This window comes from Grampus griseus, assembly GCF_964374135.1.
Source record: "Grampus griseus genome assembly, chromosome: 12".
Taxonomy (NCBI): domain Eukaryota; kingdom Metazoa; phylum Chordata; class Mammalia; order Artiodactyla; family Delphinidae; genus Grampus; species Grampus griseus.
In genome coordinates, this window is record NC_139006.1 from 28101 (window position 1) to 49185 (window position 21085).

Sequence of the window (21085 nt, forward strand, 5' to 3'; positions counted from 1 at the left end):
ACCAAAATCAGGTGCATTTCTATACACTAACAATGACCAATCTGAAAAGCAAATTATGAAAATGATTCCATTTATAGCATCATCAAAAAGTAATAACTGAACCTAGGACGTAAATGACTTGTAGAATGAAAACTGAAAACCTTACTGAAAGAAATTAAAGAACACACAAATAAACAGAAACATCCCCTATGTTCCTTAATATTAAAATGTTAACACTACCCAAAGTGATCTACATATTCAATGCAATCCCTAATAAAATTCCGACGATGTTTTTTGCAAAAATAGAAAAACCCACCCTAAAATGCATATGGAAGCTCAAGGGACCCTGAATAGCCAAAACAATCTTGAAAAAGAACAAAGCTGGAGGACTCATACTTCCTGATTTTAAAACTTACTACACAGGACTTCCCTGCTGGTGCAGTGGTTAAGAATCCTTCTTCCAATGCAGGGGATGAGGGTTCGATCCCTGGTCAGGGAACTAAGATCCAACATGCTGTGGGGCAACAAGGCCAGCACACCACATCTACTGAGCCCGCACACTCTGGAGCCTGCGCACCACAACTAGAGAGAAGCCTGTACACTGCAACTGGAGAAGACTGCATGCCGCAACAAAAAGATCCTGCATGTCACAATGAAGATCCTGCATGCCACAACTAAGATCCAATGCAGCCAAATAAATAAATAACATTAAAAAAAACTTACTACAAAGCTACAGTAATCAAAACAATGTGGTACTGACATAAAGGTGACAATGGAATAGAACAGAGCCCAGAAATAACCCCCTGCATATATGGTCAAATGATTTTTGGCAATGGTTCCAAGACCATTTACGGGGAAAGTCTTTCCAACAAATACTACTGGGAAAACTGGATATCCACATTAAAAAAAATGAAGTTGGACCCTCACCTAACACTATATAAAAATTAACTCAGAATGGATCAAAGACCTAAATGTAAGACCTAAAACTATATAAGAAGAAAACATAGGGCAAAAGCTTCACAATGTTAGATTTGGCAATGATTTCTTGAAAATGACACAAAAGGTACAAGCAACAAAAGAAAAACCAACCAATTGAACTTCATGAAAATTAAAAAAAATTTTGCATCAAAACACAACATCAACATAGTAAAAAGGCAACTCCCAAAATGGGAGAAAATATCTGCAAGTCATATATCTTATAAGGGATTAATATCTAGAATATATAAAGAACTAAAACTCAACAAAAAACAACCTATTCAAAAGTAATCAAAGGACTTGAATAGACATTTCCCCAAAGAAGATATACAAATGGCCAATAAGCACATGAAGATGCTGAACATCACTAATCATAACAAAAATGCAAATCAAAACTACAATGAGGGACTTCCCTGGCAGCGCAGTGGTTAAGAATCTGCCTGCCAATACAGGGGACACAGGTTCAAGCCCTGGGCCAGGAAGATCCCACATGGCACGGAGCAACTAAGCCTGTGCACCACAACTACTGAGCCTGTGTTCTAGAGCCCAGGAATCACAACTACTGAGCCCACGTGCCACAATTACTGAAGCCCGCGCACCTAGAGCCCACTCTCTGAAAGAGAGAGGCCACTGCAGTGAGAAGCCCGTGCACTGCAACGAGGAGTGACCCCCGCTCATCACAACTAGAGAAAGCCCATGCAGCAGCAAAGACCCAACACAGCCAAATAAATTAATAAAAAAGAAAAACTATAATGAGTTTCTGCTCACACTCATTAGGATGGCTATCAAAAACCATAAAAATAACAAAGGTTGGCGAGGATGTGGAATAATGGGAACACTTGTACACTGCTGGTTGGGGATACAACATGGTGTAGCTGCTGTGGAAAACAGTTTGGTGGCTCCTCAAAAAATTAAAAATTATTATTACCATATGGTCCAGCAATTTCATCTCTGCGTATATCCCCAAAGGAAGTGAAAGCAGGGTCTTAAAGAGATATTTCTACATCCATGTTCATAGCAACATTAATATTCACAGTAGCTAAAACATGAAAGCAATCCAAGTGTCCATGGATGGATGAATGGATAAGCAAAATGAGGTATATACATACAACAAATTATTATTCAGCTTTAAAAAGGAAGAAAGTTTGCAGTATGCTATAACAAGGATGAACCTTGTGAACATTATGTCAAGGGAGATAAGCCAGTCACAAAAAGACAATTACTGTATGATTCCACTTATATGAGGTAACTAGCGTAGTCAAAATCAGAGACAGAAAGTAGAGTGGCGCTTGCCAGGGGTTATGGGGAGGGGGGAATTGGGAGTTATTGTTTAATGGTATAGAGCTTCAGTTTTTCAAGAGGAAGAGTGCTGTGGAGACGGATATGGTGGTTATGACTGCCAATGTTATGAATGTATTTAATACCACTGAATTGTCACTTAAAATGGTTAAGATGATAAAAGAAAATATGTGTGCAGAAATACGTATGCTCCAAAATACAAACAGTGGTTTAAAAAATCAAAGATCTAAAACATGGAAAGCTATAGTGTGTTCATGGATTGGAAAACTCAGTATTGTTAAGATGTAAGTTTTCCCTAATTTGACTCATAGATTCACTGTAATTCCAATCAAAATCCTAACAAGCTTTTTTGTAGCTATCCTCAAGCTCTTCTATAATTAATACAGAAAGGCAAAAAACTAGAACAGCCAAAACAATTCTGAAGAACAAAGGTGCAGCACTCCCACTAGCCCACTTTAAGACTTCCTATAAAAGCAAGAAAGCATGATACTGGTAAAAGATTAGACATAAAAATCAATGGAACAGAAAAGAGAGCCTAGAAATAGACCCATATAAACACTGTCTCTTGAAAAAAAAATTTTTTTTTCATAAAAACACAAAAGCAATTCAATGGAGAAAGGATCACCTTTTTCAACAAAGGGTGCTGGAACCCTTGCACATCCATACACATAAAAAATGAACCTCAACACATACCCCACACTCTATACAAAAATTAACTAAAAATGGATCACAGACTTAAATGTGAAAACTAAAACTTTACAAATTCCAGAGAAAAATTTTTTTTAATTTGTGCACTTTTGTTTGGGCAATGAAATTTTAGATATGACACCAAAAGCAAAACTCATTTTAAAAAATTAAAATTCAGAAAATAAACTTTATCAAAATTAAAACATTTTGCTCTGTGAAAGTTGGTGTCATGGAAATGAAAACACAAACCAGAGACTGGGAGAAAATACTTTCAAATCACTTTTCTTATAAAGGATTTAAATCTAGAATAACAAAGAATTCTTAAAAATCCATGACAACAGATGGCCAAAAAGCACATGAAAAGATGCTCAACATCACTAATTACTAGAGAATACAAATCAAAACTGCAATGAGGTATCACCTCCCACCAGTCACAGAATGGCCATCATCAAAAAATCTATAAACAAACAACAACAACAACAAAATCTATAAACAATAAATGCTGGAGAAGATGTAGAGAAAAGGAAACCCTCCTACACTGTTGGTGGGAATGGAAATTGGTACAACCACTATGGAGAACAGTATGGAGATTCCTTAAAAAACTAAAAATAGAACTACCATATGACCCAGCAATCCCACTCCTAGGCATATACCCACAGAAAACCACAATTTGAAAAGATACATGCACCCTAATGTTCACTGCAGCACTATTTACAATAGCCAGGATGTGGAAGCAACCTATGTGTCCATCAACAGAGGAATGGATAAAGAAGATGTGGTATCTCTATGACATAAATCACAGCAATATCCTTTTTGACCCACCCCCTAGAGTAATGGAAATAAGAACGAAAATAAACAAATGGGACCTAATGAAACTTAAAAGCTTTTGCACAGCAAAGGAAACCATAAACAAGACGAAAAGACAACCCTCAGAGTGGGAGAAAATATCTGCAAACAAAGCAACTGACAAAGGATTAGTCTCCAAAATATACAAGCAGCTCATGCAGCTCAATATCAAAAAAACAAACAACGCAATCCAAAAATGGGCAGAAGACCTAAATAGACATTTCTCCAAAGAAGACATACAGCTTGCCATCAAACACATAAAAAGATGCTCAACATCACTAATCATTAGAGAAATGCAAATCAAAACCACAGTGATGTATCACCTCACACTGGTCAGAATGGCCATCATCAAAAAATCTACAAACAATAAATGCTCGAGAGGGTGTGGAGAAAAGGGAACCCTCCTGCACTGTTGGTGGGAATGTAAATTGATACAGCCACTATGGAGAACACTATGGAGGTTCCTTAAAAAACTGAAAACAGAACTACCATATGACCCAGCAATCCCACTACTGGGCATATACCCTGAGAAAACCATAATTCAAAAAGACACATGTACCACAATGTTCACTACAGCACTACTTACAAGAGCCAGGACATGGAAGCAACCTAAATATCTACTGACAGATGAATGGATAAAGAAGATGTGGCACATATATACAATGGAATATTACTTGGCCATAAAAAGGAACACATTGTGTTATTTGCAGTGAGGTGGATGGACCTAGACACTGTTATACAGAGTGAAGTAAGTCAGAAAGAGAAAAACAAATACCGCATGCTAACGCACATATATGGAATCTCAAAAAATGGTATCGATGAAACTAGTGGCAGGGCAGGAATAAAGACGCAGACAGAGAATGGACTTGAGGACACAGCGGGGGTAAGGGGAAGCTGGGATGAAGTGAGAGAGTAGCACTGACATATATACACTATCAAATGTAAAATGGATGGCTAGTGGGAAGCTGCTACATAGCACAGGGAGATCAGCTCGATGTTTTGTGACGACCTAGATGGGTGGGATAGGGAGGGTGGGAGGGAGGCTCAAGAGGGAGGGGATATGGGGATATATGTAAACATATAGCTGATTCACTTTGTTATACAGCAGAAACTAACACCACATTGTAAAGCAATTATACTTCAATAATGATATTTTTTTAAAAAAAAGAATAAGAAAGCATGATTTTGTAGCCCCAAATCCTGAAGAGCCGTATGTAATATCTTAATGTCATGCCCATCAAACTCAGTAAGTTTGGCTTCTGCCCTCTCAAGACAAAATAAACAAGATAAAGAATTTTTAAAAATATTTTTTTAATGATACGGTACATATATACAATGGAATATTACTCAGCCATAAAGAACAAAATAATGCCATTTGAAGCAACACGGATGGACCCAGAGATTGTCATACTCAGTGAAGTAAGAAAGACAAATATCATATGATATTGCTTATACGTGGAATCTAAAAAAATGGTACTAATGAACTTATCTACAAAACAGAGACAGAGTCACAGATGTAGAAAACAAAGTTATGGTACCAGGGGATGGGAGGAAGGATAAACTGGGAGATTGGGATTGACATATACGCACTAGTATATATAAAATAGATAACTAATAAGAACCTACTGCACAGGGAACTCTACTTAATACTCTGTAGTGGCCCATATGTGAAAAGAATCTAAAAAAGAATGGAGGGACTTCCCTGGGGGTCCAGTAGTTAAGACTTCACCTTCTAATGCAGGGGGTGCGGATTCAATCCCCGGTTGGGGAGCTAAGATCCCACATGCCTAGGGCCAAAAAAAAAAAAAAAAAAAAAAAAAAAACCAAAACCTAAAACAGAAGCAATATTGTAACCAATTCAACAGACTTAAAAAAAAAATGGTCCACATCAAAAAAAAAATCTTAAAAAAAAATTAAATTAAAAAGAGTAGATATATGTATAACTGATTCACTTTGCTGTACACCTGAAACTAACACAACATTGTAAATCAACTATACGCCAATAAAATTTTTGTTTAATATTAAATTTTTAAAAAATCAATGACAAGAAAACAGATACTTCACCAAAGATATAGAAAGAATAAAACACATATAGAAATATACTCAATACCACTACCTAGCCATTAGGGAAATGCAACTTAAAACTACAGTGAAATATCACCTCACATCTATCAGAATGGCAAAATTTTTAACAACTTGACAATACCAACAACTGGTCAGGATGAGGAACAGAGACGCTCATTCACTGCAAGTGGGAATGCAAAACTGCAAGGCACTCTGGAAGACAGTCTCTTACAAAGCTAAACATAGAATCGCCATACAATCCAGCAATCATGCTCCTAGGTATTTACCCAACTGATATGAAAACTCATGTCCACACAAAAACACACATGTGAGTGTTGACAACATTCATAATCACCAAAAACTGGAAGCATCCAGATATCAAGACTTATTATAAATCAAGACAGTGTGAAACTGGCATAAGGATGGAAAAGTAGGCCAATGGAACAGAATAAAGAGTTGTGAAACCAAACTATATTTATGGACGCCTGATATATGACAAGGTGGCACCGCAGAGCCATAGGTAGAGGTCAATCACTTCAGTGGCACTGGGGCAATTAGGCAACTTGATGAAAAAAATAAAGCTTGACTCCTACTAACACTAAACATAAATATTAATTCTAGATGTATTGTGAATCTACATGTGAAAGGTAAATGTGAACAAAGAAAACTGTCTTCATGAGCTCTGGATAACAAAAAACGTTCTTAGATTGGACACAAAAAACACCAGTAATAAAAGAAAAAATTTAGAAACTAAATTAAGTAAAAATTAGAAGTAGCTGTTCATCAAAAGGCAGCATTAATTAACAGAATGAAAAGGCAAGACAGGGGAAAAAAACCCAGCTTGTAAACAAACACTGAACAACAGTTAATGCTGTGCATACTGAAGTATTTAGAGGGAAGCATGCTGATGTCTAAAATATATTAAGAAATACAGCAAAAATAAGATGGGGTAAGAGATGCAGAGGGATGGAAAGATGGATAATGTGATAAAGCAAGTACAGTAAAATGTTAAAGGTAAATTCAAGGTGATGAGTATACAGATGTTCACTGCAAAATCCTTTCGATTTTGCCCTGCGTTTGAAAACTGTCATAACAAAATATTGGAGGTGAGAGAAGCACCCCAGGTAAATATGGATTTGGTATCAAGTTTGCTTTAAACTTCAATGTGCATGAATCACTGAATTTTGTTAAGATGAAAAGTCTTGATATAACAGGACTGAGGTGCGGCCTGAAACAGCATTTCTGGCACGCTTCCAGAAAATAAATAACTCCTTTCTGTCAATAAGAAACAGACAGAAAACACCCACAAAAGGTAACAAAATGTCCAAAAAGCATGCTAGCAGGAAATGCAAAGTAAGCCCATACAGAGACACCACCATACCTGAATGGCTCAAATAAAAAGAACAACAGTAATTAAGAGCTGGCAGAGAACGTGAGGCAAGTGGACACCAAGACACTGCTGACGGCCATACAAGAGGATGGTGCTTAACGAAAAATATAAGCAATACAGCAGGATACACATGCGTATACGCCACCAACATAAATTAAAAATGCATTCATACCAGAAACAATACACAGTTTGTAAACACATTTAAACAGAAAAATATCCATTAAAAAAAATTGGGGGGGGGGTGTGTGGAAAAGGAGCTGAAAATTGAGTCTGGGGAAACCAGGAAACAGGGACCTCAGGGACCTTACACGACCTCCCACCTGAGGACCTCCATCCCTCTCCCCACCAAAAAAATGAAAAAGAAATAAAGAAAAGAAGTGGAAATGAACAAACCAGTAACTCACCCAGGTCTTCTTCGCTTTCGGCTGCTCCTGGGAAATAAACAGCCACTCTAGGACCTGCTCTGTCCCGGGACTCTTGTGCCTCTGCCGGGGTCCTCCAGGGAGAGGCCTCTGGTCAGGGGTTTCTTGACCCAGGATGGATTTCTCCCCCTGGAGCTTTCTGGTGCCATCGCATGTGCTCTCTTGCTCCTGGAGAGGTGGGACCTGCAGACACAAGAGCAAGCTCACCTTTGCGAGCACTTTTCCTCTGGGCCCCAACCTCGGTCTCCTTTGCTGGTGAACGTGCTCACCCAGGCTGGACTGGGGGCTCTGCGGACTGTGGTCAGGGCGGCTTGGGGGGCACAAGTGAGAGGAAACAAAGTGGGGAACCCAGCACACAACCACAGCCCCCCGCCCCGCCCAGACTCTGCACAGGCCCCCAGGATCCCCGAAAGTGCGGTAACCACCCAGAGATTTAAACAACTCCGGGCAGACACTCAAGAAGAACATGACGCCAGATGGTAAGGAGGGAACGACCCTGCTGGAGGCGACATACACGAGAAATGGGCTGTGGACAAAACAGTCTGTCTCAGTAGAGCTTCTTCTCTCAATATCTGGATGTCCGTGAACAATTCACTTCATCTCTCTCGCTGAGTCTTACTTTTGTTGTTAAACATTGAGAGTAGGATGAGATCAGGGGAACAGTGTAGTCTTTTAATCTCCAAATAAAAACAAAAGTGGCCTACCAGAATAGCAAAAGAAGAAGCCCAGAGATGTCCACAGACAGACAAAGGGACCCAGGTGACAGGGTTCCTCACAAACCCAGGATCCAGGCAGATGTGACCTAACTGCAGAACTGGGACGGGGGACCGGGGGCCACATGCTGCCGATCTCCAAAGTCACCCCCAACAGGAGAGCACCTCCCGAGGGGAATCTGAGCCTCTCAGGCTCAGAGTTGCAGGTGACTAAAAAAGACATTCCCAAAGTCGCTAAGTGACCTAACAGCACTGTGGTCACCTAGGAACACGAGGGTCTGAGAAATAACGGGCAAACCGCCCCTTCTACAAGGACGGGTCTTCACTGCGAGGGGAAGCTGCTGGAAATGGAGCCCAAATTGATCAGCACAAGAAGTGAGCAAACAAAGATTCAGGCAAAGAGAGGGACAAGAGGAAAGAGATTCTGAGAATGAGAGGGGAAGGAGAGAAAAGGGAAGAGAGAAAGGCACTCGGCAGTCAGGGGGAAGGGTCCAGAGGATGCTCATTCCAGAAGCTATTATAACAACAAAATACAAGGGGTAAAACTGAGAGAAACATGTTAGGATACAGGCATGCTGAGCTCTAGGAAACACAGGGCTAGAGGCAGAAGAAAGGCTTCCTGACAAGGCTTAGCGTTGAGTCGGGTCAGGTATGTGTGTGTGTGTGTTTGCTTGTATTTCCAAAAGAATCACTGAGAGGATGAACTAGGAACTGTAAAATGGTTCCCTCCGGGGGCGGGAAGGGACAGAGCAGGAGGGACGGAGGCTTGTCTGAATGACGCTACACACTTTCTACTTTGAATCACGTAAATATTTCACATGATCTAAAAGAGGAGGGAGGGCAATCCCTAACATTGAAAATAAATGTCAACAGATACATTTATTTATACAATTGGAAACAAAACTACAACAGACAATCATTTTACCAACTGACTTAACATGCGATATTTAACTGTGCATTCTTTGGATAAAATGGGCTACAAAGACAGACTGAACCTCATTTAGCACCCTTGTTAATGGTAACAAATTGTTATTTTAAAACCGTCTTATGTATGCTATAGGACATGACAGTTATATCACTCTTTTTAAGAACAAAGATATCTAGCACGTGACAAAAAGTTGCAAGAGTAAAGCTTTTAACCCTCATGCAGAGCTGGTGGGAATGTAAAGTGGAGCAGCCACTTGGGACCCAGCTTGGCAGCTCCTCAGTGTTAAACCCAGAATTACTGTATTAGCCGGCGATCCCATTCTTATCTATCCGCTCAACAGAATTAAAAGCCTACATCCACAGAAACGCTTGCACACAAATGGCTCTAACAGCCTGATTCCTAATAGCCAAATACCCATCAGTGGATGAAGGGATAAATCATATGTGATCTATACATACAAAGGCACGTTATTTAGCCATAAGAAAGAATGAAGCACCGAAAAATGCTACATGATGAACTTTTGTACTATAGGTACCTGACAATTAGCTTTTGTTGACTGTAATGCAAGTGCCTGATCGTACTGAAAGCTTCTGATTTCTGAGGCACCACTTCAAAGTCATCCGTCTTAGATAAATGCACTGCCAGCCACACAGCTAGATAAGGAGACAGGCCGCCCCACCTGACGTTCTCCTCCCAGAAAGCCCTGGGTGACCTAGATAACTGCTCACTTGAGTGACCCCGCTCTTCCCTTCCAGTGCCTGAATTCTCAGCCTTATTTTAAATTCACCAATAAATAATGAACCTGCAACCCCCCCTTGACCCCAATAATAAAGGCAGAACCTCACCCCCCCTTGACCCCAGTAAAGGCAGAACCCCAGGTCCGCATTCTCGTCCTCTCCTTCTCTCTGCTGTGTGGCCCCCGGTGTGCCACGTACCCCGCAGGGTCTGTGAGTAGTAAACCTTATGTTTTCAGAGTTCCCCGATGGTTGCTGATGAGAGGCGCCTTGCAGTCACAGTAAGAACCACAAGGGCTGGTCCAGCCGTGACGCTGGCTCCAGTCAGGGAAATGTCTGTGGGGCTGCCACAAGCAGCACAGGTCCCGGCGAGCCCCACCCCAGGCGCTCTGTGTCACAGCATCATTCCTGCCAGGCTGAGACCAACACAAAACTACCTTGAAAACACTACGCTAAATGGAAAAAGCCAGATACACAGGGCCACCTCTGACATGATTCTGTTTATATAAATGTCTAGGATAGGGAAATTCTTGAACACCCCAAGTAGATTAAATGGCTGTCAGGGGATAGGGGAAGGAGGGGATGGAGAGTGGCTTGTGAATGGGGACAGGGTTTCTTCTGGAAGTAATGATAATGTTCCGAAATTGGATACGGTGATATTTAGGCAACACTGTGAATACTAAAAATGACTGAAGGTACACCTTAAAAGGGTAAATTTTATGGTATATAAATTATACCTCAATAATGCTTCTATATAGAGTAATTTTTTTAACTTCAATGATTTTTAATAAATTGAAAGTTCTGCAACAGTCCACACATCCAGGTTTACAGCGTTCCTACTGCCTCAGACAGATTCCTCTGGAGCTGAGGCCCACGCTCACCCCCGACCCCCAGACAACCACTGCTCTGCTCCTGTGCACAGATCTGCCTGTTCCAGACATTTCACACGACTGGGACCACACTAGGTACTGCGTCTGGCTTCTTCCGCTCAGCACAACACTTTGGAGGTTTATTCTTGTTACAGCACACACCAGCGGTTTGCCCCTTAATTGCTGAATAGTGTTCCATTTCGTCTATACGTTCACCACTTAATCCACATTTAGATTCTTTTTAGTTTTGAGCTACTATACAAGTCTTTGTGTGAACATGTCTTCCTTTATCTTGGGTAAATTCCTAGAAGTAAAACTGCTGCTCTGTACAGTAAGTTTACATCTAACCCTTTAAAGAAACTGCCGAAACCTTTACAAGGTGACTGTACTTTATACTCCCACCAGCAGTCTACAGTGGTTCCAATTTCTCTACATCCTTGTCAACACTTACTGTCTGCCTTTTTGGTTATAGCCATTGGGTATAAAGTGGGACTTCGTTATGATATGAATTTTATTTCCCTAGTGACTCATGATGTTAAACATCTTTTCCGGTGCTTACTTGCCATCTATACATCTTCTTTGGTGAAGTGTCTGTTCAAATCCTTTGCCCATGTTTTAAATTGGGTTGTCTGTCTTCTTACTGAGTTGTAAGCATTCTTCATATATTCTGAATATATCCCTGTTATCAGGTACATGATTTGCAAATACTATCTCCCGGACTTTAAATACTTGAAGTCCCGGTCTGGGACTGTGTTTTCATTTTCTGAATGGTGACTTCGAAGTTCAAAAGTTTTAATCTTGATGTGGCCCAATTTCTATCTCAAAAAGCACAACCTATGAAAGAGCTTTCTAAGAACTTTAGCCTAAGAGAAGGTCATGAATATTTTCCTCTATGATTTCTTCCAGAAATTTTATAGCTTTTGCTCTTAAAGTCTATGTTCCATTTTGAGGTAATCTTTTGGTATTGGGTGAGGTAAGAGTCACAGCTTATCTTAGAAAATTTTTCCTTGTGATAACATAAAATACGTAACATAAACTTAGTATCTTAACCATTTTAAAGTTTACAGTTCATTGGAATTCAGTACCTTCGCAGTGCTGTGTAACCATTCCCAGCAGTCACATTCATCTCCAGAACTCTTCATCTTGCAGAACTGAAACTCTATATCCTCTGAGCAGTAACTTCCCATCCTCCTCCTACCACGACTCCCTGACAACCAGCATGGACCACACTTTCTATGATCTTGACTACTCTAGGAACGGAAACCATGTTCCATAGGGTTGGCAGACAGTGTTGACTAACAGGAATTCTCGAGCTCGTCTTACAGAGCAGCAGCCCAGGGACAGCCTGGTAAACCCCCGCCTGAACCCGCCCTCAGTGACCAAGCTTCGCCTGAGTTACTAACTGTCCCCTATAGGTTACACCTCGGACGTATGGGTCACTATATCAATGGGCACTTAAGCTGTTTTCCAGAAACCTAGAGTCAGCTCTTGTCCAGTTCAAGGCAGCCAAGACCGGTTGGGACCGCTGACCCTAAAAACTGGGCCTGCACACGTGTCTGATGAATGACCGCCTGATGTCAGAGGGCCAAAACCTCCACCCTCGGATCATGCTAAGTGTCTCCATTTTTGAACACATATCCCACGAAGAAGCATGTACCCTGATACGCCTGCACAGAAAACTGATTACCTCACCTTTTCCCTACTTCCAATCACTTCCCCACACCTAAGACCTCCCTGCTTCTTTATCCCGTGAATATCTCAAGTCCCTCACCTGCGAGGAGACAGATCCGACATTTGTTCTCCCATCTCCTCACTTGGCTGTCTCGTGAATAAACCCTTTCTCTGCTACAAACTGCAGCGTCTCAGCATTTGGCTTGCTGCGTGTTGGGTGAACAAACCTGGTTCAGTAACAGAACCTCACGTAAGTAGAATCTTACAGTATTTTTCCTTTTGTGACTGGCTTATTTCACTGAAGATAATGTCCTCAAGGTTCACCCATGTTGTAGCATGTGTCAGAATTCATTTCTTTTTAAGACTGAATATATACATACACACCCACACCCCATTTTGTTTATCCATTCATCTCTTAGTGAACAACTGGGTTACTTCCACCCAAAAAAGAGTAATTTCAAAAAAATAAATCTTTTAAACTCTGTAATTTGAATTGGAAATATCAACATGAATAATAAACTTTTTTCCTTTCCGAAGATCCCTAGGTCTGCCTGCTGAAACAGCCCAGAAGTAATGACATCCCAGTATCAACTGTGGTCCCTGAGCACACTCCCTACGAAAAGATACAGGCTCCTGGAGAAAAGGTTGATTCCAGATCTGGGACGGGAAATACTCAAATGAGCAGAGACTATCTTCTTGGGCCCTGAAGCAAGGAAGCCAGGAAGCCAGCTAAGACTAACAGAGTCTTTCCAAAAAGCCTCAGAGCCAAGCTGAAAGGCTCCCTTTGGCTAAGGCTGGGACAATGAAACCCTCTAAAAGAATACTGACTGCAAATGATTGAAACTAACTGTAAACAGTATTAAGATTTACGAGTTTTTTAATCATACTCAAATTAGCAAAAAGAAAAAAAATCAAATGAAAACTCACTGCTGTCACCAATGGATGTAACTAGGGCATCATCTCCTTAGTGAAAACTGGCAATTAAAGAGAAAGAGTTAAGCATGGACCTGCCATCCCTAAACAAATTGTGTCTCTGGGTAACCAAATGGTTCTGTTGATGAAGAAATGTTCTTTTTTAGAGAAGGATTCTGTAAATTCTTTCAGAGAATTCCTGCTACAAAAATGGAAAGAATGATAGGGTTAGAAAGTCACCACTTTGTAGATGCTGTGAAATAACTGGCCGAGGGGAAGGTCATAATTGATGAAACCATTAGAAGGACTGATGGGAAACTTCACAACAATACCACACTGCCACCCCTGACCCCACCAATCGATCTTTGCATCACCTAGAGCGAGTCAATGAGACATACGTGCCTCCTGAGGTGACAAGACAAAGCACGATCAAGTATTCTTGCCAAAAACATTAATAAATCAATCTAAAGTCTCTAAAGGTAAATTTCAGTTTACCAGAAATACTGGTGACAGAAAACATGTTAAATGTGACCACAAGGAAACAGAGATAAATCTAAAATGAAGCACATTCTAAAGGACAAATGGCTCCACATCTTTAAAAAGTCAATGGGGGAAAAAAAAGAAAGAAGGATGGGTTACTCTGGATTAAAAGAGACTTAAAGTATGTAACAGTAAGAAATGTGTACCTTGTTTGGATTTTGATTTTAACTTGCCAATGTTAAAAAGGAAAATGAAATCTGAACATGGAATAATTCCATGATACCAAAGAATTATTCTGTTAGGTGTAATAGTGGTATTATAATTATATTAGAAAATGTATGTTTTTAATGCCTAGTGATGTACGGATGAAATAACATGAGAACTGAATCTGCTTCAAAATACTTCAGAGTATTTTGGAGTAAGGTACCTTTATCCTACGCCTTAAATTTTTCCTTTGAAGAATTTTTCAAGAACAGTGACCACCACACAAGAAAATAAAGCTTTCAGAAAACAAGACAACATGAACAAGAACCAATGAAAAACAACAGAAAGAAAACCTTGTAGCCAACAGACAGTGCAATTGATGGACACTCATTATAAATCAAATATTATATTCAAGGAGAGAAAGGCAAGCCTTATGACTTGCCAAGGACTTGGACAAATAACTTAGCAAGCATATTTGAAAAAGAACTAGAAAGAATTTATAGGAATGATAAAAACACATCAACTGAAGTCTCTTTAACAGCAGGTTAGGAAGAATTAGTAAACGAAAGGACAAACCGGAAGAAATTATCTAGAAAGTAGTATGGAGAGACAGATGGGCAAGAGAGGAGAGCAGTGACACACAGACTGAGAAGGTCTATCATAAGCTGCACTAGAGTCTAAAAGGAAACAACAGAGCACATTTAAAAATGGGGGGTGGGGCACAGCTTTCCGACAGCAGGCAGGTATCTAATGAACATAGAAAGAATAATGAAATTAGATAAAACTCATTTGTCAACTAGCATAATAAAAACGCACACAAGAATCACCCATGCAGGCTAAATGAGTGGGTGAAAGTTTGAGGACTAAAAGGTATTTATTTCATCTCAGTATCTCCCAACAGATACTGACTTACAAAGGGAAGAGAGAGTGACTACAGGGGAGAGAACACAGACACCACCTTCACCAAGTGAGGCAAGTTCACATCAGCAGCCACGAGTGCCCCGGATGTGATGCAGGGAAGAATGCAGCACTTCTGAAACGAATCAGGAGGAGGAGCAAACAACCGGAAACTGAGGAATATTCCACAGAACGCCCTGGGCTCCGAAAACACCACGTCATGACAAAGAAGACTGAGGAACTGTTCCGGGTTAGATGAAAGAGCCAGCATAGCCCATCGCAACACATGATTCAAGTTACTCTTCTCGCATAAAGGACGGTATTTCCAAACTTTCTATAAAGGAACAATTGGCAAAATCACAATAAGACCTGTAAATGAAATAACAGCATTGTATTGATGTCAATTTCCTGATTCAGTGGTTATGTAAAAAACTGTTCTTGTTTGTGAGATGTATTGCAGTATTTAGGGGTAAAGGAACATCATGTCTGCAAATTGGTTTCAGTTAAGGAAAAAAAAAAATGTGTATGGAGAGAGAAAGAGGAGAGGAGCTGAGAACAGAGAGTGAGAGAGAAACTGATAAAGCAAGTGCAGCAAAATATTACTATTTGAGGAATCTGGATGAAGGTATAGAAGAACTTTTGTATTATTCCTGCAACTTTTTTAAGATCTAAAATTATGTCAAAATAAGTGAAATTTAAAAAATTTACAGCATAAATAATGTGTATAATGCCCAAACATCTTTACAGAAAGAAAAAGAATAAAAATTATCAGTCCAAAAAAAGCCAAGAGAGGAGAAAAAAAAAAAAAAAACAGATCAGGTACAGCAAACACAGTATAGAAAAACACAGTAAGATGGTAGATATAAACTCAAATATAACAGTAATTACGTCAATCATAACAGACCAAGTGTCTGAGTTAAGTACAAAGACTGACAGACTGATTTTTAAAAATGATGCTATTTAAAAAAACACATCTAAAAGATAAAGACACAAAAAAGTCAAAAGTTAAAGAAAAATATACGACAAGCAATTAACCAAAAGGAGGCTCCTACAGCTATAAGAATACAAAACAGACTTTGAGACAAAAAAAGGATTCCTGGACATAAGGTGACTCCACAATCATCAAAGGCTCGAGTCACAAGGACAAGGTAGTTTTCAGCTTGTCTGGAAGGGGTGAGCAGCCTGCTCCAAGTCAGCCAAGCGGGTGACAGGCCGCCACGTTACCTGACACCCCTCCCCCCCAGACCCTAGAGCTGAGTGCTGAGCCAGCTCCAGAGGGCTGATGGCGGCCGGCCACTCCCGGCCCACTGCTGGCAGCACACAGGGGCTCCCTCTGCCCGCAGCCTCCTTCTCCCTCGCCTTCACACGGCTGATTCCACAGGTCCTTTGAGAGCAGCTGCCAAGGTCACTTCCTGGGCTTCCCTCTGCCCCAGCGCGAATCCCGTGGCCACCCGGCCTGCCCTCTGTGCCCTCTCTCAACTCCCAGGGCTGCCTTTGACCCGTGTATCCTCCGTGCCTAACCGGTACCTGGAATATATAAACAAGGGTGCGCGAGGGTTGTTAGTTTTGAAAGACTAATTCATGAACACTGCCACATTTTAACAGGAAATTATCGGGGCTTCCTTGGTAGTGCCGTGGTTAAGAATCTGCCTGCCAGTGCAGGGGACACGGGTTCAATCCCTGGTCTGGGAGTATCCCACATGCCGCGGAGCAACTAAGCCCGTGCGCCACAACTACTGAGCCCACGAGCCACAATTACTGAAGCCCGCAGCCTAGAGCCCATGCTCTGCAACGAGAAGCCACCGCAGTGAGAAGCCCGCACACCTCAACGAAGAGTAGCCCCCGCTCGCCACAACTAGAGAAAGCCCGCGCGCAGCAACGAAGACCCAACACAGCCAAAAATAAATAAATAAAATAAATAAAACTTTATATAAAAAAAACAGGGAATTATCATTTTAACCTTTAATTCGCCAAGAGGGTCAGTCTGGGCGCAGCTGAAGACACCCAGCCTGGTATGCACGGGAGCACGGGCCAACCTTCCTCAGAAAGGCCCCGTCAGGCAGAATTCCCTTCTCTCTCCCACACCCCCTTGCATCAGTCTTGAAGCCCCAACTCACTGCACTGCAAACTATGCTATTAGCATGTCGTGGTGGTGACCGTGGTGACGGTGTTTGGCAGTGGTCCATGGGAGCAGAGGCCCTGCCCAACGCTGGAGAAAAAGGGAAACAAGGTTCCCTGGTTTAAAATAAGTCAACTAGGGCTTCCCTGGTGGCGCAGTGGTTGAGAATCTGCCTGCCAATGCAGGGGACACGGGTTCGAGCCCTGGTCTGGGAAGATCCCACATGCTGCGGAGCAACTGGGCCCGTGAGCCACAACTACTGAGCCTGCGCGTCTGTGCTCTGCAACAAGAGAGGCCGCGACAGTGAGAGGCCCGCGCACCGCGATGAAGAGTGGCCCCCGCTTGCCACAACTAGGGAAAGCCCACGCACAGAAACGAAGACCCAACACAGCCATAAATAAATAAATTATAAATAAATAAATAAATAAAATAAGTCAACTCCTACAGGAGAGGAGGACACAGAAAATCTTTCCAAGCCCCTAGGAATGGAGACTCCCTGAAGTGAATTTGTAATGACACATTTAAGGGAGGGAAGTGTCAACAGCAGAAAGTAGCCAAAATGAAACAAGAAAACCTGCCAGTAAGTGCCCAGCATCCTCCGAGGAAAGAAACAGAGACTTAGGGGCTCACAGGCCTCAGTGCAACGTACGTCACCGCCGAGGACCACCTCCCTCTGCTCTGAATTCACACTCGTCTACAGCCTTCTAATTACTAGGTATCACCCTGGATACCCAGGAGGGGACACCCAGAATATGGGTCGAGGATGTCACCGGCCACAGGAAAGGGACCCCTATGTTGCACAGTTTTAAAATGTCTTGCATATGATATCCTTTCCGCTTTCAGCGCATCCCTGAGTGGGGTCATCCACATCTCTCATTCCCCAGGGACTGGGCCACACACACACACACACACACACACACACACACCCCCACTGCGACCAGGGCACGGCAAGGGACTTAACTACTCTTGAGTCCAAGGAGCAGCTGATCAGTGACCCATTGTGGGTAAACAATAACTACTCCTAGGGCCCAGGAGGCTAGAATCTCTGTCTCTTGAGAAATTCTCAGGCTATACCCTGAGGCAGTAGAGTACACTGGCCAGGGAAATGGGTGTAGGGCCATCCCACGCAGGTTCAAATCCTGGCTCTACACAAACCAGCAGTGTAACCTGGTCCCAAGAAGAGGTACTGATGAATGCCTGCACCAGATGCAGCACAGAACCCCACGCACAGTGAGCGCTGAGCATTCACACTGGGCTGGAATGGTAAGAAATACACGACTACTTACACAAGATAAACCACTCTAAAAAGTGACAACGGACTAGGTGAAAAGCATAAGCTGGTTGTCAGAAAAGAGGACTCATGTTTCAAACATCTCCGTTTCCACTGCTCCAGGCAACACCTCCTCCGCCTCTCGTCTGCACCCCTGCAGTCGACCATTCTCCACTGAGCAGCCAGAGGGGCTCTGGAAAGCCCAACCCCCTTTCCTAACACAACACTTCCCAGCCTGATCGGGCCTCTGGTCCCCTCCGTGTCTGTCTGCTCCCCTCCCCTCCCCGCCAACCCGGGCCACACAGGCCTTCCTTCCCTGCTACAAAGGCACGGACCCTCCCCCACCTCGGGTCCTTGGCGATGGCTGTTCCCACCCTGCATGTTCATGCACCTGCTCTTCCCAAGTCTGGCTACTCTGGTAACTCACACCTGCAAACGTCACCTCCTCCATGGGACCTTCCCCAAACACCCAATCTTTCACATCAACCAATGTTAATTCCATGTACAACACGACAACGACGTTTCCTGTTCACCTGTAAGTAGTTTCTCCATCATTTACATGGCATCTGCCTTCCTCCACCAGAGTGCAAACTCCCCAAAGCATGGATCCTGTCAATCTCGTTCACCACCACATGCCTGGACCTGGAAGGGGGCCTGGCACAGAGTGGGTGCTCAATAAATACCTGGAGACTGGAAACATGATGAACACTTCAAAGACCAAGCCTGGGATTTGTATCTATCAGTTCACTCTTTCGCCCGAGACGGTACATGTTGCCCTGTTAAGAACTCAGAGCAGGGAGGGCTTCCCTGGTGGCGCAGTGGTTAAGAATCTGCCTGCCAATGCAGGGGACACGGGTTCCAGCCCTGGGCCAGGAAGATCCCACGTGCCGAGGAGCAACTAAGCCCGTGTGCCACAACTACTGAGCCTGCGCTCTAGAGCCCTCAAGCCACAACTACTGAGCCCGTGTGCCACAAGTACTGAGCCAGAGCTCTAGAGCCCATGAGGCACAACTACTGAGCCCACGTACCACAACTATTGAAGCCCGCACGCCTAGAGCCCGTGCACCGCCACGAAGAGTAGCCCCCCCTCACCACAACTAGAGAAAGCCCATGTGCAGCAACAAAGACCCAACGCAGCCATTCTGGGTTTGAATTCTGTCTTCTGCTGAATGATCCTGGCAGACAGCCTGCCTCTCTTTGTCACCTTTCCTTGTCTTTAAATGGGGCTAAGAGTCCTACCTTCCTATGAGGCTGCTGTGAGGATCAGTTTGTATCTGTAAAGTGCTGAGACCCATGGCTAGGAAGAGGAGACACTGTAGAAATGTTAACTAGTATTACTGAAGGTGTAAAGTTTTCCTTATACAAGTCCTCTGCATTGCTCAGGTTTTTAGTACTTTCACCTGCTTTACTGCCATTTGTAAATAGGCTAATTTCCCTCATTATAACTTCTAAACAGATACAATTTATAAACAGGAAACGCACCGACTTTTAGACTGATTTTGTACCAAGGAATCTTCCTGGATTCTCCTCAGGCTACCACTCTCTTCCCGCAACCACAGGGCACACTGACTCAGCCCACATGGCTGGCTTCCTGCCTCACTCCCATATCTGCGACGGACCGCTGCTCCCTCTACCCCACTCCTTCCTCTCCTGCCCAGCAAACACCTACTCACACTCTGCTCTGGAAACATCACAGCAAAACCCACCACTACCATCACCACCAAGTCCGATTTGGACTTCTGTGACGCAACAGTACTTGACCTCCCTGGGGCATCTCACATGGCAACCATTTTTGAGGTTTCTTTTTCTTTGACTCTGACACACAAGTCTCTCCATTTCTCTCATTCCTATGGGGCTGCCCAACCTCCAGCCCCTCCTCCGCCACCTTCCCTTGCCCACCCCCGAGCACTGCCCTCGGTGCTCTTCCCAGGGCACATGTGCTCCTTGAGCTAATCTGGCTATACCCACTCAGTGATACCTGTCCAGACCATTCTCTCGAGACAGATGCCTACCCATGTGCCCACCAGCACCCGCAGGGTCCCACCGTATCTAAAGGAAATGTCCACCCAGCCCTCCGTAACAACTCTGACGGTCTTCCCTAACTCAGGTAATGGTACCACTCCCAACCCAGGCCCACAGGGCAGACCTCCAGCACTTATGCCTGGCTCTGCTGGCTTGCTCACCACCAGCACCCAACTAGTTACCAAGTCCAATTGCTTCTGACCCTTTATTCTCCCTAGAGGATAAAATCCAAGTGTTTTTTTTTTTTTTGGCCGTGCCGTGCAGCTTGCGGGATTTAAGTTCCCCGACCAGGGATTGAACCCGGGGCCATGGCAGTGAAAGCACCGAGTCCTAACCACTGGACAACCAGGGAAGTCCCCAAATCCAAGTTTTTCATGTGATCCTCAAAGCCCTCTACGATCCAATCTCTGCCTATGGCTCTGGCCTCATTTTTTAATACACACTCCACCACCACCGTCACCTACAAAACCATAAACTCTACATTTCAGCAACTGTAAAGTGTTCCAAGGTCACCAACATACTACATCACTTTAAGCCTCTCAAATTTGCACATTGCTTCCTTTTCCTAGGCTGACCTTCAGTCCCTTGTTCACCTCATTCACCT

General features: G+C 42.9%; 1 protein-coding gene across 2 annotated transcripts in view; it reads right to left on the bottom strand.

Annotated features, from left to right (window-relative positions):
- The window catches only part of ZNF268 (zinc finger protein 268), a 37431-nt gene that overhangs the window by 15664 nt on the left and 682 nt on the right, over positions 1-21085 (bottom strand). The window contains exons 1-2 of one of the 2 annotated variants that reach the window (XM_082667494.1): positions 11992-12085; positions 7645-7845 (exon numbers count right to left, since the gene is read on the bottom strand). In XM_082667494.1, coding sequence (XP_082523620.1) covers positions 7645-7845; positions 11992-12048 — 258 coding nt within the window. In that variant the 5' untranslated portion in view covers positions 12049-12085. Of the gene's footprint in view, positions 1-7644; positions 7846-11991; positions 12086-21085 lie in introns of those variants that run through there. The other variant, XM_082667495.1, reaches the window with a different exon arrangement.